This window comes from Ochotona princeps, chromosome X (genome assembly GCF_030435755.1).
Source record: "Ochotona princeps isolate mOchPri1 chromosome X, mOchPri1.hap1, whole genome shotgun sequence".
Taxonomy (NCBI): domain Eukaryota; kingdom Metazoa; phylum Chordata; class Mammalia; order Lagomorpha; family Ochotonidae; genus Ochotona; species Ochotona princeps.
In genome coordinates, this window is record NC_080865.1 from 84,089,211 (window position 1) to 84,114,936 (window position 25,726).

At 40.9% G+C, this 25,726-nt stretch overlaps 1 protein-coding gene across 6 annotated transcripts in view; it reads right to left on the reverse strand.

The window, feature by feature from the left end:
• Positions 1-25,726, reverse strand: part of THOC2 (THO complex subunit 2) — a 101,174-nt gene that overhangs the window by 63,819 nt on the left and 11,629 nt on the right. For 5 of the 6 annotated variants that reach the window (XM_058659109.1, XM_058659107.1, XM_004587664.2 and 2 more), the window contains exons 2-7: positions 21,405-21,463; positions 15,509-15,600; positions 11,665-11,716; positions 5,528-5,598; positions 4,266-4,387; positions 3,881-4,014 (exon numbers count right to left, since the gene is read on the reverse strand). In XM_058659109.1, the coding sequence (XP_058515092.1) occupies positions 3,881-4,014; positions 4,266-4,387; positions 5,528-5,598; positions 11,665-11,716; positions 15,509-15,600; positions 21,405-21,463 (530 nt within the window). Of the gene's footprint in view, positions 1-3,880; positions 4,015-4,265; positions 4,388-5,527; positions 5,599-11,664; positions 11,717-15,508; positions 15,601-21,404; positions 21,464-25,726 lie in introns of those variants that run through there. The other variant, XM_058659110.1, reaches the window with a different exon arrangement.

The following is a 25,726-nucleotide window of genomic DNA, read 5'->3' on the forward strand; positions in this document are numbered from 1 at the left end:
ATGAAAAACTAATGTAAATAATACAGGTAATTCTACACACCATTTCTATTGCTCTAAGGATTCACAGCACAAGATAGCTGTCAGCTATTGCCTCAGTTTGCATATGCCTACCATCAAGCTAAACCAAATTCTACCATTTTAAATTATGTGTTTTTTCATTAGGCATAATCTCTAAACATAGGCTAAACACAGGTCATCCCTCCACTATCGCAGCCACGAGCCATAGGGGCAGAGGGCATGTATTGCTAGGGGCTGGGGGAATGGGAATGGGTCAGAATGGGGGCTACTAAGGACGTGTTAGACATACATAAAATAATTTCTAGGGCTTCCACTGACCAGAGCACTGTACTTGCAGGTAATCGAGGGAGCTGAGATGGGATGGATCAGAACGAGGAATCCTGAGGACTGCCCTGGATCAGGCCAAAGCACCCACCTGCACCTGCAATAGCTGGGTTTGGGGGTAGGGCTTGTAAGCGTTCTTCGGAGTTAGCCCAACTACAATACGGCACCTGGTAACAAGTCTCAGAAGTGGGGGCAGGCCATGCGAGGGATGAGCCACAGCACCCACCGGCACACTCAAAACCTGGAGCTGGAAAGCAAGCCTGGTAGGGGATCTTTGGGAATGCCCCTACTATGCCACAGCACTCACTAGTGCACAAGAAAGACAGAGCTGGGAGCAGGCCAGACAAGACTAGGCCACAGCCGCTACCAGCAAGTGTTGGAGCTACAGGTGGCCCAGGAGGCCAAAGCTTGAGTAGGCCAGGCTGCAGCAGCCACCAACACATACAAGAACCAGAACTGGGGGCAGGCAGAGTAGGGGTTCACAGAGGTCACCTTGACTATGCCACAGGGCTGCGGGAGGCCAGACTAAGGAAGGCTTCAGCACCTGCTGGTTCAAGTGAAAACCAAGGCTGGGGATAGAATTGTTCAAGCAGCTACACCCACTGGTACATGGATTGGCTGGTGCAAGAGGCTGAGTCCAATCCTATACCAGCTGGCACACACAAGCTCTGAAGATCTTCCAGGTGAGGTTTCTTATGGGGTTCCCTAAACAGACTGCTCAGCTCAATCCCTGACCTCAGGAAAAATGAGATACACATGGGATCCAACCCTGGAGCACATGCTGCAAGACTGGACCATCTCAGTTGCTGACCCATGTGCAAAAGTGGAGAGCACACCCAGATGAGCACAAAAGGCAAATTGGTTCAGCCAACCCAACAGAAGACTCAGAGGACATCATCAAAAGATGGAAAACGACAGGCTGAACAACATTCCAGGTCAGACTCTATAACAGGCACCGAAGTCTGCAGTAACACTGAAGCTGCCAAAGACAGCCAACAGGCCTTAGAATTTCACACCTCTGGTATAACAAAACCAACAACCTCTCAGAACAATGAAAACCACTCAAGCAACACCCTTGGAACATTCTTCCCGACAGTTGAGCCTCACATGCTTATTTTTCTCTCCATCCGTGAACATTGATGCAGCGTGACAAGGAGTGGTGCACCGCCCCCTTACACACTCGCAGCCACTACCCTGAAGCTGCAAGAGGGGAAACTGACACACTGAACTTCATCCACCTGCCTCTAACCCAACCCTCTCCATCCTAACAACTGGAGGCCCACGTAGGTTTGCACCCTTCTCTCCTCCATGACAGATACTAAAATAAATAAATAAATAAGAAGATAGCAAAAAAAAAAAAAAAAGCAAAAATTCTTTCCAACTCTTGGAAAACAGGATTAAGTTGTTACTGTTTTCTTCCTGTGTATTTTTTGCGTCCAAATATTCAAGGTAAAGAAAAAGTACAAATGCATAATTCAGAATATAAGCAGAATAATAAGTCAGATCTTACACACTTTGGTACTTTGAGAAAAGATTGTAAAGATAAAATGTGTGCCATGAAAGGGGATCCCCTTGCATCCCACCCTCCCCCAGATACAGGAAGAAGAAAAAGAATATGTATCATAGTCCTTACAAAGGTATCTTTGAAACCAAGTTCAAAAGAGCTTTACATATCCAGCTTTCAAGAGTTCAAGGAAGGGCCTGGTGTGATGGCTCAGGGGCAGATAGCACCTGAACTTGAATTCATGCAAGCATTTGCAAACAGCTTAACCAACTGTGCCACAACACTAACCTATTTTATTATTTTTGAGATAGCATGTTTAATGTACACTACAGTCAAAGGATTAGCATTCAGTAAACAGTTAAACAAATTAGAAAGGAATAAGTCATCAGGAACATAGGAAAGGGCTATAAACTACCAAATAAAGTTTGACTTCATTCATAGTAAATTTCTGAAACAGTCACATGTTAAAACTTTAGAAGTACAAATTTCAGGCCCAGCACTGTAGCCTAGTGGCTTAAGTCCTAGCCTTGCATTCACCAGGATCCCATATGGGCTCAGATTCTAATCCTGGTGGCCCACTTCCCATTCAGCTCCCTAGCTGCAGCCTGGGAAAGCAGTGGAAGATGACTCAAAGCCTTGGGACCCTGCACCCGCATGGGAGACCCAGAAGAAGCTCCTGGCTCCTGACTTCGGACCAGCTCAGCTCTAGCCGTTGTGGCCACTGGGGAGCGAATTAGTGGACAGATCTTCCTGTCTTTCCTTCTCTCTGTAAATCTGCCTTTCCAATAAAAATAAATAAATTTAAAAAAAAAAAGATTCAAGGAAATCCCAAAAACAATTTAAAACTTTTAAAAAAGAAAAAGAAAGTACAAATTTCTGGGACTGCTACTGTGGCATAACGAGTAAAACCATCGACTGTGGTGGTAGGATCTCATATGAGCGCCACTTTGAGTTTCAACTGCTCCACTTCCAATCCAACAACCTCCTAATAGGCTGGGAAGGCAGCAGAGGATGGCCCAACACCTTGGGCCTGGTGCTCACATGAGAAACCTCAAGAGGCTCCTGCCTCCTGGCTTCAGAGTGGCCCAGCGCCAGCTATTGCAGCCACTTGAGAAGCGAACCAGTGGATGGAGGATCTCTCTCTCTCATCATCTTTCTGTATTACTCCTTTCAAATAAGGCTGAATAAACAAATAAAAATGCAATTTTAAAGAAAAAGTATACAATTCTTGGGGGTCAGAGCTGTGATATAGTAGCCTAAGTAAGCCTCTGCCTGCAGTGCCAGCATCCCATAGGAGCAAGAGTTACTCCACTTCTGATCCAGTCCCTGGGAAAGCAGCAGAGCCGTTGCATGCACATGGAGCCCAGGAGGAAGCTCTTGGCTCCTGATTTCAAATCGGCTCAGCTCAAGCCAATGCAGCGATTTGGACAGTGAACCAGCAAATGGAAGACCTCTCTCTAACTCTGCCTTTCAAATAAAAAAAAAAATCTAATTTTAAAAAGTACATAATTCTTAACAATGTATAAAACAGATTTAAAACAGTATAACAAAACAGTGAATTTCCAGCAGTAATTCTGTCTCTATAATCTGTAAGTTTTTTAAAACTTATATTAGGGCTCGGCGTGATAGCCAAGTGGCTAAAGTCCTTGCCTTGCATGCCCAGGATCCCATATCGCTGAGGGTTCTAATCCCAGCAGCCCCATTTCCCATCCAACTCCCTGCTTGTGGCCTGGGAAAGCAGTGGAGGACAGCCCAAAGCCTTGGGACCCTGCACCCACGTGGGAGACCCGGAAGAAGCTCCTGACTCCTGGCTTTGCATCGGCACAGCTCCAGCAGTTGTGGCTACTTAGGGAGTTAATCAGCAGATGGAGGATCTTGCTCTGTCTCTCCTCCTCTCTGTATATCTGACTTTCCAATAAAAATAAAATAGATCTTTTTAAAAAAAAAAGTTCAATTGAATGTCTTATAAAAAAATTTTAAAAGTTTTTAAAAAGCTTATTTTAAAAACATACATTGCGCACATATAAATCTTACCTATTAACGATTTGATATTTTCTAAGATTAAATCACTAGTAGCATTTCCAGATAAATCTTGCCCCAACTCAGCAATCAGCTTGGCATAACCTTCATTCTCCTCTCTTAGCAAATTGAATTTTTGCTGTTTATAACTGAAATCAGATAAATATCAGTAAGTATATAAAATTAGCTTTAACAAGCTTTCATTCTATAATGTATTTTTATTAAGTATTTCTCGATTTAAAACAATCGTAAGAACAGCTGTTAAAAGTTCAACTTTGCATAAATCTAACCCAAACACACAAAAAAATTCTTCAATAAGCCCTTAAGAGCCTATAGTATTCAAGTTGAAAAGTAAATACATCCAACAACTTGATGTGCAAAATAAGAAAAATATACTTACAAGAGCTTTGTCTTGATTTTAACTGATTTCTGATTGAATTGCTGTGATTGTTTAATAAGCCCTAATGATTCCAGTGTCTCTGGGTCCAGGCGTTCTTTTAGAACTGTGTCTGAAACTAAATACTGTATTAAAAAATATTAAAGGTCATTTGTTAGCATGCCAACTACACATCCACAACTTAAACATGTTCAAAATAATTTTCCCAAAATAACACAAACATCTTATTCTATAAATATCTATAAAGTCACTGAACTTCAATTTTAATAAAGGGATGATTCCATAAATATTCAAATATATAGTTCTCCCAAAAATTTACTTAAAAATCATATGTAAACAGTATATAGCCAATGAATGACAAGAATTACAGGTGATATTCTCATTAAAATTAAGTCTGTATTGAATCTTCATTTAAAGGTAATACAGGGACTGGCACAGGAGCCTAGTAACTGAAGTCCTCGCCTTGTATGCACCAGGATCCCATATGGGCGCCAGTTCATATCCTGGCTGCTCCACTTCCCATCCAGCTCCTTGCCTGTGGCCTGGGAAAGCAATGGAAGACGGCCCAAAGCCCTGGGACCCTGCACCCACATGGGAGACCCAGAAGAAGCTCCTGGCTTCGGATGAGCGCAGCTCCAGTTCTTGCGGCCACCTGGGGAGTGAACCAGCAGACGGAGGAGCTTTCTCTCTGTCTCGCTCTCCTACTCTATAAATCTAACTTTACAATAAAAAATAAATAAATCTTTAAAACAAAAAATGATAGCATCTCAGGCTTCTTTAAATTCAACTATTTAAGTCAAATAAAAAAACAGCAATGACAAGCACATCCTTCAGAGTCTGGGTAATGTCATTTCTATTTAGTTCTAAATTAATAACACAATGGTTCATTAGACCATGACTACGCCAAGCGTTAGAATTTATTATGTGAAAATTATTTCCATTCTTTTTCCCTTTGCCTAATAAAGAGCTTAGGAAAATTCCTTCCATTTAAAAGCTGTTTACAGTAGTTTCTATTTACAGATGCTTACCTTTTTCTCAGGAACTTACTAGGTCAGGAATATCACTAAAGGTTTCACAGGAGTAGTTTAAGAGATATGGTAACATGTTTACTTCACAGATATACCATGCCTAAGTTCGCAACACATTCCATTTGCAAATCCAAATCTCACCTTAGAATTAGTCACCTGGATGTCAACACCTAACATGATTAACTGTAATTACCACTCTCCAATGCAAAGTTTTAAAAAGTATTGTTTAAAACTTACCAAACATGCTAATACCAACTGTGTAAAATAGTCTCTCTTGCTTTTTTCTTCTAAACAATTTGTCTCAATATCTACAATGATGAAAAAAAGATGAAAGTTTGATTTCTCTAAATTCTAGCACTAAAATATTTATTTTGTTTAAAGCTTGCTAATTTGAAAATATCTCATTATAAATTTGGAAAATTGAAAACTACAGTAACTTGAGACATTATTAATATGTATGAGTGCTTTACTTTCTCATATCCATAAACGGTAAGTCGATCAACAGGTGCAACCTGCTGTGGCACTGAAAGCAAAAATGCTACGAAAAAAATACTATTGTTAAAATGCTGTACACTCAAGGTTTAAGCTAGTTCTCAAAGATGCTTTAAAAAAAAGAAGAAGAAGAAATTGCTTCCTTAGGTAGGAAGCTGAACTGACGGACAACAAACATGTAACTCAGAAGGTCCTGTTGTTCATAAAGATCAAATCCTTCACTTTTGCCACCTTAGTCAACTACCATGTTTTAAACAAACTACCAGGCCACCAAATCTCTACAAAAAGAGTCTGAAAAAAATGTTTTAAACATCCCAATTCTAACTACAATTCTAGTAAATAAATTAAAATCTATTTAAGATTTTCATCTTCATCTCATTGATAGTTTTAAGCTCTTGCCTTGGACCCAGCACAATGACTCAAGTCCCTGTATCCTCGCCTTGCATCCGCCGGGATCCCATATAAGCGCCAGTTTGTGTCCCAGCTGCTCCACTTCCCTTCCAGCTCCATTCTGGTGGCCTGGGAAAGCAGTGGAGGACGGCCCAAAGCTGGGGACCCTGCACTCATGTGGGAGACCCGGCAGAAGCTCCTGGCTTCCAATCAGCCCAGCTCTGTCCAGTGCAGCCATTTGAGGAGTGAGGATGGAGGATTTTTCTCTGTGACTCTCCTTCTGTGAATCTGCCTTTCCAATAAAAATGAAATGAATATTTGTAGACAAATAAATAAATAAACTGAGGCCTTAAATTTCAGTAAGGTATTCAGAAAATTTGTCAAACAATTTTCAGATCTGAGGTACAGAGGGAATAAAACAAAGTACAGCGAAACACCAATCACTAAAAATATCAACAAGGACTGACAGGATTACAAGCAGGATTGTTACTTTAATTGATTACATAATATTAAGCTATGTTAAAAAGTCAACTGATGATTCAGAATATGCCATTATTAAAAGAGGCAATAGTTTCAGCAAAGTCATAAAAATCGCCCTCAAACAGACATCCTACCACTGTTTTGCTTTAGTTTACTTTCCACTGCCAACACTCAGAACCAAAAAAAGAAGGGGATTTGTCATCAAACCTATTCACATGTTCCTGGCCTTTCTCCACCTCCCTTTTTGGACAATCATCATTTCCCCATAGTCAGGCCACCTTAGTTAAGCATATAACTCAAACTGTGTTAAGGAAACTGTGCTGTGTAATTTCTGCCATGTAAATTGCAATAAAATTTAATTTATCATCAAGAGTTTTAATCCATGTGCATTTATTATTCCTTTCCAGGAACTGTCACATGTTATCCTGGTATCTTGGTGGCTCTCTGTGGGGAGCGGCCAACCCCGCATGGATGAGGGGCTTCAAGATGGCGGCTGGCTGAGTGCCAGGAGGCGGGACTTGTCCCGCCAGTAGGCAGGCAGAAGGTCACAAGGATAGGCTAATTCTCCCTGGCTGCGATTGCTGGCCTATCAGATAGCGCCCCGTGGACCACATGCAGAAGTGATTGGTGGAAGAACTGTATATAAACAGCTCACTTTCGGCAATAAAGGGCTCTTTGGTTCGTGACTTTCTGGTGGCTCTTACGTGGGGAATGGGGGGAATACAGAAACGGGAAGAAATGTGGGAAGAAGGGTGGTGGAAAATGGGAGGAAGGGTGACGAAGAAGCGGGTAGGAAAGCTTAGACAGACGGGGACAGGAGCAGCGGAGAAAAAGTTTTAAACGCAGCCACTTTGGCCAGTTTTTCCCGGAACCCCAAGAATATTCCTACTTATGGCCTGGGAAAGCAGTCAAGGACGGCCCAAAGCCTTGTCACCCTACACCCTTGTGGGAGACCCAGAGGAAGCTCCTGACTTTGGATCAGCTCAGCTCTGGCCATTGTGGCAACTTGGGGAGTGAACCAGTGGACAAAAGATCTTTGTCTCTGTGTCCCTTTTTCTCTGTGATTCTGCCTTTCTATAAAAATAAATCTTTAAAAAAAATCTATCAATCTGCTAAGGACTCTGAAGTCACTAACATCACGGTAACTGCTATCAGATTCACCCAGTACAATCAAATCTGTACCCCTCTCAGCCATGCAACCTGATTAAGATGCCATTCTTGGTTCTGATCATGTTGGCAAATACTTAACAAGATGCCAGTGAATTTCTTAGTTGTCTCAACAATCAATGCAGTGCTCCAATATCCCAAATGTGCTCTTCTGTTTACTTAATTCTTGTCATCTTCTGTTTACTTAATTCTTGTCATTCTCAATCAGAAGTAACATTAACCTAGTAAACTCATTTATTATCCAATTCCTTTCTACCCTGAACTTAGTGACCACCCTATCCCAGAATGAAGTCACCTTTCATTTGCCCTATGACTGTTACATTTTACTAAAGTGTCCTCAACTATTTCCATCTGCAGTTCTTTGAGTCACCAACTACTTATTTCTAGGGAGATCATCAGGGCATCAAGTTAACATCAAACTCCCCCTTTCAAGCTACTGAAGTTTTCAAGCTGAGGACAGTGTTGTGACAGAGCAGATTAAGTCAAGACTCGGGACAGCAGCACTGTCTATCAGAGTGCTGGCTGCACCTACAACTGCTCTGCTTCCAATCAACATCCAGCCTATGCACCTGCAAAATAGAAGATGACCCAAGTACTTATGCCCCTGTCACAGCCGTGGGAGACCCAAACGGAGTGCCCGGTTTCAGATAGACCCAATACCCATGCCACTGTCCTGGAACTGCCTTTCAAATAAATAAATCTTTAAAGATAAATAAATAGGGCCCGGCGGCGTGGCCTAGCGGCTAAAGTCCTCGCCTTAAAAGCCCCGGGATCCCATATGGGCACCGGTTCTAATCCTGGCAGCTCCACTTCCCATCCAGCTCCCTGCTTGTGGCCTGGGAAAGCAGTCGAGGACGGCCCAATGCTTTGGGACCCTGCATCCGCGTGGGAGACCCGGAAGAGGTTCCTGGTTCCCGGCTTCGGATCGGTGCGCACCGACCGTTGCGGCTCACTTAGGGAGTGAAACATCGGATGGAAGATCTTCCTCTCTGTCTCTGCTCCTCTGTGTATATCTGGCTGTAATAAAATGAATAAATCTTAAAAAAAAAAAGATAAATAAATAAAATCCCCTGACCCCCACATAGTGAGTACAGTTATCGGGGCTGGTGGTGCAGTGCCACAACCCTATATAGGTACCAGCTCAAGTCCCAGCTGTTTCACTTTCCTACAAACACGCCTGGAAAAGCAATAGAAGGGCCCGGCGGCGTGGCCTAGTGGCTAAAGTCCTCGCCTTGAAAGCCCCGGGATCCTATATGGGCGCCGGTTCTAATCCCGGCAGCTCCACTTCCCATCCAGCTCCCTGCTTGTGGCCTGGGAAAGCAGTTGAGGACGGCCCAATGCATTGGGACCATGCACCCGCGTGGGAGACCCGGAAGAGGTTCCAGGTTCCCGGCATTGGATCGGCGCAGCACCGGCCCGTTGCGGCTCACTTGGGGAGTGAAACATCGGATGGAAGATCTTCCTCTCTGTCTCTCCTCCTCTCTGTATATCCGGCTTTCCAATAATAATAAATCAAAAAAAAAAAAAAAAGCAATAGAAGATGGCCCCACGTGCTTGGGCCCCTATACCTACATGGAAGGCCCACATGAAGCTCTTATTTCCTGGTTTCAGCCTGGCCCAGTCCTGACCATTATGGCAATTTAAGCATAAAATGAAACAGTAAAAAGATCATGAGTTCTAGAGCCACAAGGACCCAGGATCAAATCCTACTTCACTAGCATACTGTCTTAAAAAGCCACTGAATGGGCCCAGCATTATAGCCTAGTGGCTAAAGTCCTTGTCATACACATACCAGGATCATATATGGATGCCAGTTTGTATCCCAATTACTCCACTTCCCGTCCAGCTCCGTGCTTGTGGCCTGGGAAAGCATTCAAGGACGACCCAAAGCCTTGGGACTCTGCACCCATGTGAGAGGCCCAAAGGAGGCTCTGGCTTCTGGGTTTTAATCAACTTGGCTCTGGCCAGCTTAGCTCCGGCTGTTGCGGCCACTTGAGACAACCAGTGGACAGAAGATCTTTCTCTGTCTCTCCTCCTCTCTGTAAATCTAACTTTTCAGTGAAAATAAACAAATCTTTAAAAAAAAGCAGCCACTTTTCTGAGTCTTGTTTTTCCGATTAGTACACACCTATCTTACACAAACTGCCGCCAGGATTACAATGAAATTAAATGTGTAACATAATGCCAAAAATATGAGAATTGCTGTAAAAACAGTATCTATATTATTATTACTATTCTTATCATTATCGACATCAGCATGATAGTTCATATTCTTATACTTATCCCGTACACCTCAATCTGGGGTCAGCCTTGGATCACTTTTTTTCTCTGTCAAGGACAGGAATGAGGGTGTGAGGGGTAAAGTGGATGAAATTTTCTTTGTAAGTTTGCCATACTAATGTTTCTTGTAAAAACAGAATGGGTAGGCTAAATGTCCCAAGAGCAACCAAACATCACCTTCATGAATTCATATTACTAGCAAAAAATGACTTCCAATACTAATTCATATTACTAAACAACTATGAAGGAAAAATATAATCTAGTAATAATGAGTTATTTTAACTGGTAAACTACTAACAATTACCCAAAGACATAACATACTCCTGACACTATTAGGGAACAGAAGGTTAAATACACGTCAGTTTTATGTCTTTAAAATTTATATCAAATTATACTTTTTAAAATTGAAATTTTTTTCGTATTATGTTTGTTCTTAAAATGATGTAGTGTCTTTACTATCTGCTTCAAAAACTAAGGGTTTTTTTTTTAATCATTGGCATAATCAATCCAATAGCTACCAGAACATATACTTTATCAACCAAAAAGGACAGTTTTGAATGTGACAGGGAACACTATTGATAAGGATGCAGGGAAGGCAAGATGGAACATATCACCCCATCAGTGACTGTTCTTTCCATGTATCACTACAGTCACACCCATTTGGACCTATCATAAAACCTGAAACATATTAGCCCCAAAGGACCAACTGTCTGAATTTATTAAGGCCAAATTCTAGAGTCTCACTAAGTTAGTCAAAGAATTTATTTAATTCTAGTAATTAATAAGCGAAAATAATTCATTCCAACTTGACAAACTCTCAAAGGATGTCTTTTTTTTAAAGTGAACAGAATGTCTGACAATGCTTTCCACTAAGGTTATAAAAAGCACAAAACTAATAGAGAAAACTACACTCAAAGTTATTTTCATTCAGATGTAAAATAGAAAAATAAGTTTAGAATACAATCACGTTTTAAATCCACGGTTCCCATGGAGGGACACTACCTTTTGTTCTAAGTCAAAGAAATATTCCTTTTATATCTTGCATGAATTCTTATTTATTCTGTGCAAATAGGGAAGTTGCTATTTCCAAAGTTGGTTTCTCATCCTCAAAACAAAAGTACTTTGAGTACTTAGGCTCTTCTTGCTCTTTCTAAAATTAAGAAGAATCAAAAGAGTACAATAGCAAAGTAAATATCTCTTGAGTATCCCAAATTTGAGATTCGGACATCATTCACTGTAATTCTCCACTGACTGTAATTTATTTTGTGCCTAAAATCTTCATAACTCACTCATTTTGTTGGAAAACGTGCATCTTAACTGGAAATGACTTAATTTCGCTCAAATATTTTTAAATATATGCTGCCAAAAACTTGAAAAAAATGAGTTGTACTCCAAATTTAGCTTATAGGAACCATACTAACATTTGACTTACAACACTATATTTTCCACTACATAAAAAAACAATTTGCTTCCAGATTTGTGGGAACATTAATGAAAGTGAAATCATTCTATGCAACACAGTACATCAAGTTACCATACAGACTGTTTACAGGTCACATACTTACCTAAGATGCAGAATACATCAGCAAGAATGGAGGGCATATCCTCACGAAATTCCTAATTTCAAAAATATAATTCAGTAAGTACCAATACACAGCCAGTATTGGAGGTTCAGAATAATGCTCTGAACAGAATAATGCTCTTCGATAAAGCTTAAAAGTTACAAAAGCCCTACATCACTGTGCTAACAGGTATTAAATTCTTCAAGTTTCATAGCAAAGAGATAACAGAAAGAAGGAGATAACACCTGGAAAATCCTGTCAATGCCTACCATCAAATCACTTGATTAAAAAAGGAGGAAAAAGACAACCCCACCAGGGAGACAGAGGAAAACAGAGAACCAGTCAGTCCGTCAGGGAGCAAGCTCCCCATTCACTGGCCAACTCCCCAAACGCCTTCAAGGCTCAGCACTTGGACAACTAAAGCCAAGCCAAGAAGGCAATCCACGTCTCCCATGTGTGGTCGCCACATAAACCATCACCTGCTGCTTCCCAGGATCTCTTAGGTCAAAACTCAGAATTGGGAACCTGAGTCAGGAATAGAACCTAGGCACTCTATTATACCAGGTGGATGTTTTAATCGGTGGCTTAACCTTTTAGCAAGCAAAACACAACTCCATTCCACCGCAAGAAATACTGAACAACAGAAATGCTTAACATTTTTCCCATGAACATCCATGTTAGAAAAATGCTGGAATTTCGAGCACCTGACATATACCAGAAGCAAAACTATTACAACTGGTCCACTTTTCAACCACAACTTTAAATGTGCTCATGTCTGAGTCAACACTGGATCTATGTTAAAACTCCTGAGAACCACAAGAACAGAAATCTAAAAAGCACAAAACCAGTCAAACACCATTGTTCCACAACAAACATTTCATTGGAGAGAAAACTAAATTCCAAAACTTTTCATTATTCACTCTTACTTGTACCTTTGGAAAAAAAAAAAAAAAGGATCCAAAATCCAGTTTCTGAATAAAAACCTCAGCATTATTCTAGATTTCTCTCCTGACTTCCGACTCCCATGCTCAAGTCTGAGTCATTTTCCACTAGTAAAGATCGCAGTTCAATTACTGAAATTTGTAGTTTCCTGGCACTACTGCAGCCCTAAAATTAGCTTAATTTCAGATATTAAAATAAATTCTGGCAGTTGCAAGCAGACACACAAGTTCCCATAGTTATTTGACAGTGTATATTATAAGCAAGCAATGGCAAAGATAATCAAGCTCAGGAAGTGTATATGAAGTATATGTATTACTAAGCATCTAAAGAGAAGCAAACGTAAAAACTAAACAAACATAAATATGGCTTGCCTCATTAGACCATTTTCAGCAAATTCAAAAGAATATTAAATAGATTCTATAACATAACAAAACCTATATGAGGTCCCGGTACAATAGCCTAGTTCCTACAGCCAAGCCTTGCATGCAATGGGTCTTCATGCGGGCTTCAGTTTAAGTCCCAGCTGTTCCACTTCCCATCCAGCTCCCTGCTTATGGCCTGGGAAAGTGGTCCAGGACGACCTAAAGCCTTGGGACCCTGCACCCATGCGGGAAACCTAGAGGCGGCTCCTTGTTTCGGATCGGCTCAGCTGCGGCCATTGCAGTCACTTGGAGGGGAGTGCACCAGTTCTTTCTCTCCATCTCTCCTTCTCTCTGTAAATCTGCCTTTCCGATAAAAATAAATGTTTAAAAAATAAAAAAAAAAACTCTGTATGAATGCCCAGTTGACAGAATGAAGTCATTTTCACACTCAGATCTTACCCTGGCTACGTCTAACTGAATTTAAACATTCAGGCTACTTGAAGCCAGAAAAATAATATTAGTTATTTTAAAATTGACCAACTCCAGGACCAGTGTTGTGGCATAATAGATTAAGCTCCTATTTGCAATGCCAGCATCCCAGCTGTGCACCAATTAGAGGTCCAGCAGCTCCACTAACAACACAGCTCGCTGCTAATGTGTCTGCTAAAGCAGCAGAAGAAAGTCCAAGTCCTTGGGCCTCTGCAGCCACACAGGAGACTCGGAAGAAGCTAGTGACTCCTGGCTTCAACCTGCCCCAGTCCCAACCATTGTAGCCGTTTGGGCAGTAAACAAGCAGAAATATTTCTTTCTCTTTGTCTTCCCTCTCTCTTTTTCCTCCCTCTTTCCTTCCCCATCTGTAACTCTTGAAAATAAACAAATCTTGGGCCCGGCGGCGTGGCCTAGCAGCTAAAGTCCTCGCCTTGAAAGCCCCGGGATCCCATATGGGCACCGGTTCTAATTCCGGCAGCTCCACTTCCCATCCAGCTCCCTGCTTATGGCCTGGGAAAGCAGTCGAGGACGGCCCAATGTATTGGGACCCTGCACCCGTGTGGGAGACCTGGAAGAGGTTCCTGGTTCCCGGCTTCGGATCGGCGTAGCATCGGCCATTGCGGCTCACTTGGGGAGTGAATCATCGGATGGAAGATCTTCCTCTGTCTCTCCTCCTCTCTGTATATCTGACTTTGCAATAAAAATAAATAAATCTTAAAAACAAATAAAATAAATCTTAAGGAGAAAAAAAAAAAGAGAGAGAGAGACAGGCCACTGAGATGGCTCGACCAGCTAATCTTCCACCCAAGTGGCAACATCCCATATAGGTGCAGGTTCTTGTCCAAGCTGCTCCGCTTCCCACTCAGCTCCTCCCTGCTTGTGACTTTGGAAAGCAACAGAGGATCGTTCAAATCCATGGGCCACAGCACCCAAGTGGGAGACTCAGAAAAAACTCCAGCTTCCTGGCTTTGGACTGGCTCCGCTCCAATCGTGTGGTCACTAGGAGAACAAACCAGTAGATGGAAGATCCTCTCTGTCTCTCCTTCTCTCCATAAATCTGCCTTTCCAATGAAAAACAATGAATCTTTAAAATATTAATCAACTTTTTAAATGTAGTTAATTTATAAGCATAAATGTAAAAAGGAACATTATACTATATTGGGAGAAAATTATTTTAGATAATTGTTTTTGTTTTTACTTAAATGGCAGAGAAAAGGAAAAGAGAATTTCCATTTTTCAGTTCATTCCTTAACTGCCTACAACAGCTGGGTTTGAATAGGCTGATACTGGACACAAGTCTACCATCTGGGTGGCAGGGACCCATGAATGGATGCCATGCCCTGCTGCCTCCTAGGGTGCATGGACACAGAAAAATGGACTCAGAAACAAAACCACGACCTGAACCTACTAGGCAATCCAATGTGATGCAAAGTATCCTAAGCACCAAAGAAAAACACTCAGTTCTCTATTTATTAATCTATTAAATTTAATTAGGAATATTTCAAATCCCATTACAGTGCATGCATTTTTCTTTGCCCTACCAATTTTACTCACAACCAGACAAAAAGAATCAAAATATCTTTATCACCTTACAACAACAACTACTAAAAATTTTTGATAGAATTAAATGTGAGTTATATACTTCAAAAACATCTGATTGGGGCTCACACCGTGGCGTGGCAGCTAAGGCCACCGCCTACAGTACCAGATCGCATACAGGCACCGGTTCCAGTCCCAGCTGCTCCACGTCTGACCCAGTTCCTTAATAATGCAGCTGGGAAAGCAGCAGAGGATGGCCAAAGTGCTTGGCTTCCTATGCCCATGTGGGAGGCCTGCAAAAGACTCCTGGCTTCTGGCGTTTGACCAGACAGCTCCAGAGGATGCAGCCATTTGTGCAGAGAACCAGCAAATGGAATATCTCTGTCTCTGTCTCTCCTTCCAACTCTCTATAACTCTGCCTTTCAAATTATCTTTTTTCTTTTAAACAAAGAATGCTTAAAAAGCACAAAGAGATACATACCAATCAGGTTTTAATTATACAAATATATACTTACACTAATATCATTAAGAACATTAGATGCCTGTTCATGCTTTAGGTTTCCTTTAACAACATGATATGACAACTCATAGAGAGCTTGCTGGAAATCTGTTGAACATAAAAGATACAGTGTTAGGACACAGTCTCTTGAATCTGAAATGCAGACTTCTCTGACTTCTCAGAATGACAAAGATCAAAAGGAAAAAGAAAAATACACTCCCAATACTTTTCATCAGCAGTTTTCCTTTTATTTTCAAACAAACACACTAACCAGTTACATAAAGATCTAACTATTTAGCCTTTCAAATAAATAAATAAAAATTAGGTTTAAAAAAGTTAACCATTCCTCCAATACTGTAATATAGTTACTATAAAAAATATATAGCTACTGCTTGAGCATTCCTTTCCAGTGTTTTCCTACAGTCAATAGATCTGACAGATCTGTATTCACCTATGTTGGTAACCTGGCTCTTCTCCACACGTTTTAGGTAACATTTTCCATGTTATAACCCAGCCATAAGTATTATCAAGAATTGCATAGAACCCTACCAAGTCAATATTAACCAACCACTTTCTTCACCATGTGACTTCACAAATTTTTCTAAATCTATTCAGATTACAACCAATTAGATCTTAAGACTACAGTAACAATAATATATAAGGAAAGCAGTAAGACAGAGTAACTAATTTTATCCATTATCTTAACATCAGAGAAATTTCTACCCAAATCTCCTCAATTGACATTAAAATTCTGACAAAAAGTAAATGCATACATATTATACACAAAAATGTAAGTGCTATGAAAAATGTTAGCCACAATAGCCACTCACTAGCTATTATTATGGCTTGCTCATGAATTGGGTTGCTACTGATCAAATGAACACCTCCTTCTCATCATCTTTTTCATTAGTAGTATACATTAAAAACTTTACCTCATTCTATTAAATATAGGAAAACAATCAGCTCTAACGATATTAACATAAAATAAGTCTGCATGGCTGATGTGGTAGCACAATAGGCTAATTCTCCACCTGCAACAATCAGCATTCCATATGGGTTCCAGCTCATGTCCCAGTTGTCCCACTTCCCATCCAGCTCCCAGGGCCTGGGAAAGCAGCGGAGGATGGCCCAAAGCCTTGGATCCCTATACTCCTGTGAAAGACGAAGCAGAAGCCCCTGGCTACCAGGTTCCAATCAGCTCAACTCCATTCGCTGCAACCACTTTTTTTTTTTTTTTTCTTTTTTTTTTTTTTTTGCTGCAACCACTTGGAGAGTGAGCAGGCAGATGGAAGAGCTCTCCCTATAAAGTTCTGCCTCTCAAATAAAAAATAAGTCTTTAAAAAAAAACAAAGTGTGTCATGAATACCCTTTTGGGGATAATCAAATTTTTTTCAGGGAAAAGCTACCAAGTGAAAAATGAAAATTTGTTTCCCTAGTATGAATACTGAGCACAAAAAAGGAACATGATTGAGATCAAAATGTCTATTGTTCTCCCTCTGGCCAATAAAAATGTTATTTTTGCAATGAAAAAAAAATGGCCATTAAATCAATTACTACAGAATTACAGCCAAATTATTTCAATTCTTTAAAACACTCATTAAATACACTGTCCATTTTACAACCTGCCTTTTATAAATAAATCATATAAAAAACAAAATTTGGGGTCCAGCACCATGGCATAGCATGCTAAGCCTCCACCTGCTGCACCAGCATCCCGTTGGGCAACAGTTCAAGTTCTGCCTGCTCTATTTCCAATCAAGCTCCCTGCTAATGTGCCTGCAAAGGCAGCAGGGGATGGCCCAAGTGCTTGGGCCCCTGCACCCACGCGGGAGATCCATAAGGAGTTCCTGGATAGGGACCAGTCCAGCTCTGGCCATTGTGGCTATTTGGGGAGTAAACCAACAGATGGAAGATCATCGTCTCTCCCCCTCTTTGTCTAACTCCCCCTTGCAAATGAAAACAAAAAACTTAAAAAAAAAAAAACAACTAAGTAAGGTAGAAACACGAGATTTATTTCATGCTTGCCAATTTTACTAAACAAGTAAGAATTATTTTTAAATTATTCATTTAATTTTAAAGATGTATTTATTTATATTGGAAAGGCAGAAGAAAAGACAGGAAGATCTTCCGTCCACTGGTTCACTCCCCAGATGGCCACAATGGCTGCAGCTGAGTCGATCTGAATACAGGAACCAGGAGCCTCTTCTTTGTCTGTCATGGGGGAGTGTAGGGACCCAAGGCCTTCCCAGGCAATAAGCAGGGAGCTAGATGGGGAGTGGAACAGCCTGGACACGAAGCAGTGCTCATGCAAAATGTCAGGGCTTAAAGGTGGAGGATTAGCCAATTGAGCCATTGTACCAGCCTCATCAAGATAAATTTTTAAAAAGAGTAATCACTTCTATCAATAAAACATCTGATCATCATAAACTAGGTCCCCATAAGAATATGATCCTGTGATCACAGGGATTCAGGAAATTCTAATCTCAGATCAGAAGAAAAAAAAAATGGTCTCGATCATTTTCACACTAAAATGTAATAAAAACAACCATATCGCAATCCAAAAATCAGCGAAGAATCTAAATTGATAAGTTTTCTAAATGTCTATTTAAATGTATTAAAGAAACTCCTGTTGTATTTTTTATTCTTTTTTTCATTTTCTTATAATACAGTTCCATAGACTCAGGGACTTCCCCTTCCATCCTCCCCACTTCCTGCACCCTCCCCCTAACTGCTTTCCCGTGTATCATTACAATAGTACAGAACTTCAGCAACAGTACAAGCCATAAACAATAACCAGTGCTTTAAGGTGACAAGGCCTGCCCCACAGAAGCCTATGAAATCTACACCAGAGTCAAAAGAAACTTCTATCTTTGGGGCTGGCGTCATGGCATGGCATGTTAAGCCATGACCTGCAATGACAGCACCCCATAGAGGGGCCAGTTAAGAGTCCAGGTTACTCTTCAGACCAGAAATGGTCTCCCCAAGAAACTGTTCAACCCATCTGGACAATAAGTAGCTGGACTCTATGCTTGGTATATGTTTGCAAGGAAAGAATCTTGATTGAATTTGAACTGTAATACTGCATCAAGGTGGAGGAATCCACCAGGGGAGAGGGGAGGGGGAGGGGGAGGGGTGGGGGGATTCCCAGAGCCTATGAAACTGTCACATAATGCAAAATAATTAATAAAAAAAAAAGAGTCCAGGTTACTCCATTTCCTATCCACTTCCTTGTTAATGTGCCTGAGAAAGCAGTAGAGGATGGGGTTTGGGCCATGCATCTACCTGGAAGACCCAGAGGAAACTTCTGACTCCTGGCTTCAGAATGGTCTAGCCCCAGCTATTGCAAAAATCTAGGGAGTAAATCAGCAGATGGAAAGTGTCTCTCTCCTCCCCTTTTCTCACTCTTTCCCTCCATCCTGTTTACTTTTCAAACAGAAAAGTAAAATCTTTCAGGACCCTGGTGCTGTGGCAAGTAGATAAAAGCACAATGCCAGCATTCCATATGAGTGCTGGATCAAGTCCCAGCTGTTCTACTTTCTATTCAGCTCCCTGCTACTGATTTGCCTGGAAAGACAGCAGAAGATGACACAATCTAGATTTCCCACATGGGTGCAGAGGCCCAAGAATTTAGCTATCCTCCACTGCTTTCCCAGGGCTGGACTAGAAGCGGAAAAGCCAAGAAGCGAACCACTGACCTTATAAGAATTCAGCACCACAGACAGAGGTCTATCCTGTATACCACTAAATCAGTCCCTTCTTTATCTTTTTAAGGAATTCCTTCTTCCAGATTTAAATTAACTAAGAAGTCAAAAACTTGGACCCTGCGTGGTGACCTAGTGCCTCAATCTGCACCTTGCAGGTGCCAGGATCCCTGTTTGTGTCTTGCCTGCTCCACTTCCCATCCAGCTCCCTGCTTATAGCCTGGGAAAGCAGAAGAGGATGGCCCAAAGTCTTGGAATCCTGCACCCAGAAAAAGCTCCTGGATCTTGGCTCTGGATCAACTCAACTCCAGCTGTTTTGGCCACTTGGGGAGTAAACCAGCAGATGGAAGACCTCTCTGTCTCCGCTTCTCTCTGTATATCTGTCTTTCCAGTAAAAATAAATAAGTCTCTTAAAAATGTCAAAGACTTATTTTAAACATGAGAAGGAAAAAATATTTTTAGAAAGGAGTATTCTTGCACTTTCTAAAATATCTGATAGTCAACAAGAACACACTAGATCAACCTTAAATATTTTTTTGAATTAATCAGTTTTGTAGCCAAGATAAAATGAACAGTTTCATCAATAGCAGACTTGGGATGTTAAGTCTTAAAACATATCTTACCTAAAAGATGAGGTGAGCGGAGGAGTGGCCCCCATTTGTTTAACAAAAAATTAACATGTTCACTCAAGCATTAAAATGATCTTTAAAAAATATATCTTCTCTCGATCAGTAATATGTAATTTTTAAACAAAGATTGATTTATTTACAAAGAGAAGGAAAGAGTAAATGAACTTCCATCCACTGGTTCACGTCCCCATGTGGGCACAACAATCAGAGCTGAGCTGAGCTGAAGCCAGGAGCTTCTTCTAGGACTCTCCCATGCAGGTACAGGGGCCCAAGGCTTTGGGCCACTCTCCGCTGCTTTCCCAGGCCATACACAGAGAGCTGGGTGGTAAGCAAAGCAGCTAGGACACAAACCGGCATCCATATGGGATCCCAGAGCTTGCAAGGGGAGTATTAGCCGATAGATCCATCACACTGGGCCCCAACATTTAATTTTTTAGAATACTATTATAAATTACGTGAAACAATGGGAAACTATTCTGTTCTTAATCTCCTATTTAAAATAGCATTATTTTTAAAAACTATAAGTTTTAATAATTTATGCTTGGGCCCAGCACAGTAGCCTAGCAGTTAAACTCCTCACCTTGCATGCTCCAGGATCCCATGTGGGCACCAGTTCTAATCTCAGCAACCCCGCTCCCCATCCAGCTCTCTCCTTATGGACTGGGAAAGCAGCTGAGGCCAGTCCAAAGCCTTGGGACCCTGTAACGGCATGGGAAACCCGGAAGAGGCTCCTGGCTTTGGATCGACACAGGTCCAGCCGTAGTGGCAGCTTGTGGAGTAAATCTACAAACGGAAGATCTTCCTTTGTCTCTCCTCCTCTCTGTATATCTGACTTTCCAATAAAAATAAAAATACAAATAAAATATTAAAAAAATAATTTTGGCTTAAAACAGAATACTGGTTATATATTCTCCATAGTAAAAAAAAAAAATGCTGAGTCTTATCTGTAACAAAAGTCACATATAAAAATGCTCTGAAGTTACTAGACACAATTGTTTTTATTTTTACTACCCCTTTGCCAAACCTGTATGCTTAAGTTTAAATTAATGAATATTAAGTGGACTAGTCCTCTAATACTATTTATACATCTTGTGTCATTATATAGCATCTTACTTAATAAAGCCTATTTGTGATATGCAGTAAACAACTCATTTGCTTTCAGTGTTTTCCATGGCAACTGCCCTTAACAAGATCCCCAGACACCACCTGAACATAACCAGCTTGAGCAGAAACACTACGCCTCAGTCTCGGGAAATTTTCTAGTGCAAGTAAAATCAAAGGCGCTTTTCTTTCCACGCCAGCTCTTCTCTCCCATTTATTATGACTGATACAGCTGACAACTGCGGAAATCCAGCTAACTACATCAAGTCTCAATTAGAAAGTCAAGCCACACTACACTGCAGGTCAAATAACAAAAGCATACAAGATGCAGAGTCTTGTCTTAACTCCAGTTTCACTCCTGACTGTAATGGATTCATTCATATGAAAGCTTGATAATGTGAACTCTCGCACTTTTTTTTTTTATACACGGCAATGAATGGAAGCCAAAAATAACAGCTTAAATTACTCTTTGAAATCTTACCTCTGTAAGTCGAACTATCATCACTTTTATTTTCACTAAGGAGCCGGCACAAATGCAAACTAGAATAAAACAGAAATAATTCATATCAATTCCCAATACTAGCTCTCATGATTCTTGCATAGCAAATTATATCAACCAAAAACACACAGAAATACATCAAATATGTTTTAATTCACTTGTTTATAATGACAAAACAAACTTTAAAAACCTAATTAGCTAAAGCTGAAGGATGCTAGGCTACACAGGCCAGTCACTGCTGCCATGTCGGCCCCCTATATAAGCACCAATTCAGGCAGCTCCACTTGCGACACAGCTCCCTGCCAGTAACCTGGGAAGGCAGAAGGTGACTGCTTCATGCGCAAACTGGGTGCAGCGCTGACCCCTGGCTTTTGGAGCGTGAAATGAGCATAATTGGGGGGCATAGGAAAAGTTTGATTAATGGATACTAAGCTACTGCTAGAAGATACAAAGAAAATTACGGTGCTCTGTGTACTAGGGTAACGGATAATAATACTGCATATTTATCTTTAAAAACAAGAAAGAATTTAAATATTTTAACCACAAAATGTTAAACATTTCAACAGATAGTTACTCTGATTTGAACATTACACAACATATACATGTACTGAAACATAACATACTATCCCATAAATACATTTTTATGTGACAGTTCAAATTAAAAACATTTTCAAATAAAACACAACAGTGCTTAAGGACTTTCTTTAGGCAGGATAACAATGCTGAGCTGTGGAAAAAACTTACATAAACATAATTCTGAAAGATATTAACAATAATTTTAGTAATGTCTTACAGTATTTAAATAAAATACTAAATATACATATATAGCTATAAAGAATTATTGAAATACATCAAAACTAAACTGAATTTGTCCCAAATACAAAAGGTTCGTCCAAAATAATTTACCACATTCTTTTTCAAAATCACATCATACTTCAGTAGATGTATAAAAAGGATTTTCCAGAATGCAAAAGTTGTAATTTTTCAAACTTAAAAGATTCTTACATACTCATGGAAAAGAACTCCCCATATTATTTACTTTAATTCGTTTAAAAGCTAAAGTGACACTGAAAAAGATCAATAGAAACAGGAGACAGAGCTTCCAATTGCTGGTTCACTCCTCAAATGTCCGAACTAGCCAGAGACAAGCCAATGTCAGGAGCACACAAATTTCACCTAGGTCTCCCAAAAGGCTGGCAGGACCCAAGTACTTTGGCTACCACCTGCGTATCCCAGGGTGCACAGTAACAGGAAACTAGATAGGAAGTGGAGCAGACACTCAAACCCAGGCACACTGATATGGGAAGCAGGCATCCCAAGAGGTGTCTTTTGCTGTGTCAAAAACCTGCCAACCCCTCGGGGTTTACATCATTGCTTCGCACACTAACCCTCCACCTACAATGTCAGCATGCCATATCAGCACAGGTTTGTGTCTCAGCTGCTCCACTTCTGATTCAGCTCCTTGTTCATGGCCTGGGAAAGAAGCAGAGGGTGGCTCAAATCCGAGGGCCCTTGTATACATGTGGGAGACCCGGAGGAAGTTCAGACTGGCCAGCTCTGGCCACTGCGGTCATTTGGGGAATGAACCAGCAGGTGGGAGATCTTTCCCTCTTTCTCTCCTCTCCGTAAATCTGTCCCTGAAATAAAAAAATAATCTTTTAAAACATTTACTTTTTTATTGGAAAATTAAATAACAAATACAGAGAGGAGAGACAGAGAGAGGGATCTTCCATCCGCTGGCCCACTCCCCAAGCGGCAGAACCAGTCTGAAGCCAGGAGCTAGGAGCTTCCTCTGGGACTCCCACACGGTTGCAGGGTCCCACAGCTTTGGGCCGTCCTTGACTGCTTTCCCAGCCACAAGCAGGGAGCTGCATGAGAAGCGGGGCCATCAAGACATGAACTGGCCACCCACATGGGATCCCAGTGGTGTAAGATGAGGACTTCAGTTACTACACTATTGCACCAGAAAATATATATTTTTTTAAACCTGCCCCCCATTTATTATTTTTTAAGTATAGAAGAGAATTTCTTTAACTGAATAAAGCAGCAATTCTGAGCATTTGCTTCATAAACTCCTGCTCCTGACAACTCACCTGGGAGATCCACAAAACTACATCCACAATATTACAGCTAGATTGAGTTTATCCAAATTTCTAGACATTTGCATGAACAGTCCAAAAGCAATAGTTAAGACTGTTGATCAGCCTTAGCATTTATTAATACAGTGGCAACAACTGTTCCAATAACTTCGTGAGCAAAAACTTTGAGAAAAGTCAGTCTCAAGACGTAATTTAAAATTTTCATTATATTCTTCACAATCATGTACAAACAAAAGTCAGCTTATCTGTGAATGTTTTTAATGAGAGTGTCATCAGTAAGATCAGTAAGAAACCCCAACCATTCCTTCCTGGCACTAGAACACAGATTCAACAACAAATAAACCAATTCCTTTACCAGAAATCAGTTAAGAGACTCCAACACCCAAGTCAAGTACCAAGTCACATTGAAGTCAGTGGAAAAATTCATGGCATACTCTATCCATATTCTCTCCCCATAGCACGTGAAGCCAGGAGGCAGCAGCTTCATCTAACTCTCCAACATGGGTGGCAGGGACCCAAGCACTTCGGTCATTATCTACTGTTTTCCCAGGTGCATCAGCAGCTAGCTGAATAAAAAGTAAAGCACCCAGCGGCGTGGCCTAGCAGCTAAAGTCCTCGCCTTGAATGCCCCGGGATCCCATATGGGCGCCGGTTCTAATCCTGGCAGCTCCACTTCCCATCCAGCTCCCTGCTTGTGGCATGGGAATGCAGTCGAGGACGGCCCAATGCTTTGGGACCCTGCACCCGCGTGGGAGACCCGGAGGAGGTTCCTGGTTCCCAGCTTCGGATCGGCGCAGCACCAGCCTTTTGCGGCTCACTTGGGAAGTGAATCATCGGATGGAAGATCTTCCTCTCTGTCTCTCCTCCTCTCTGTATATCTGACTTTGTAATAAAAATAAATCTTCAAAAAGAAAAAAAACCACTGGAAATCTTTAATAAAAAAAAAAAAGTAAAGCAGCTGGAATGTCAATTATTGCCCATTTAGGACCCAGTATTGCATATATCGACTTAACACAACAGGTCACACACAGTTCTATCTTGCCTTTCTTGAAATTTGGCATAATCTAGAGACCTAGGAAGTATTAAGACCAGAACCACACTGGGTGACATGCCACTCTTCCAGCTCTCAACAGTACAGGCAATGGACAACACAGCTCAGCAGTCACCCCTTCAAAGGCAAAACTACAAGAGAAGATCATCTTTCAGACTGCTTGAGATATTGGCTTCAGTCTACACTGATTCAGGTTGCTAACAGAAGCTAACATACACAACACCTAGGGCTCAATGAGAACAAGAAGAGAACTGAACAGCGCACTGGCATTTCAGAGAACTGGCAGTACATCAAACGGACACCTGAGAGAATAAGAGATTAGGAACCTCTGGGGGGGAAAAGCCTGGAAAAATGCCTCTTACTGTAATCTGAAAGCACAAGTCTGAGAAGAAACACCACAGAAAATTTTAAGTTTCGCTGAATTTCAAAATGTGTGATTAGTGAAGTACTCCTGTGCAAAGCCAGTGTATAGAAGACTAGAAAAGATGGCTTTTCAAATATGCACGTATCAACACAAAGTTAACAAGGAACATGAAGAGACAGAATGACATGATTGATCAAAGTATCAAAATAAGCCTCAAGAAACACCTGACAAAGAATTCAAAATAGCTATCATAAAGATGTTCAACAAGTAAAGGCAAATGATGCATAAACACAATGAAAAATCTCAACAAACTATTTAAAAAGACCAAAGAGAAGTGTGGAAACTAAAGGATACAGTAACTAAACTGAAAAATTCACTAGAGGAATTCTACAGTATACTTCATCAAACAAAACTCAAAAGACAGGTGATTTGAAAGTACCCAGAGAAGCAAAAATAGAATGAGAAAAAAAGTAAAGAATGCCCACAGAAATTCTGGAATACTACCAGGTAGACCAATATGGTTGGGAGTTTCAGGAGAAGAAAGGGGGGAATTAGAAATCTTAAAGAAATAATAAACTTTTTGTACAGTTACACAGAAATACAAAAAATGATCAAGGGTGACTATGCTTGCGTAAGACAAAATAGATCTTCAGTCAAAAATCGTCTTAACAGGGCACAGAATTGTGGAGTAGTGGACCAAGCTGTCTCCTGTGACAATAGCATGCCTTGAGTACCAACTGGAGTCCCAGCTGCTCTACTTTGCATCCAGCTCCCTGGTAATGTGCCTAAG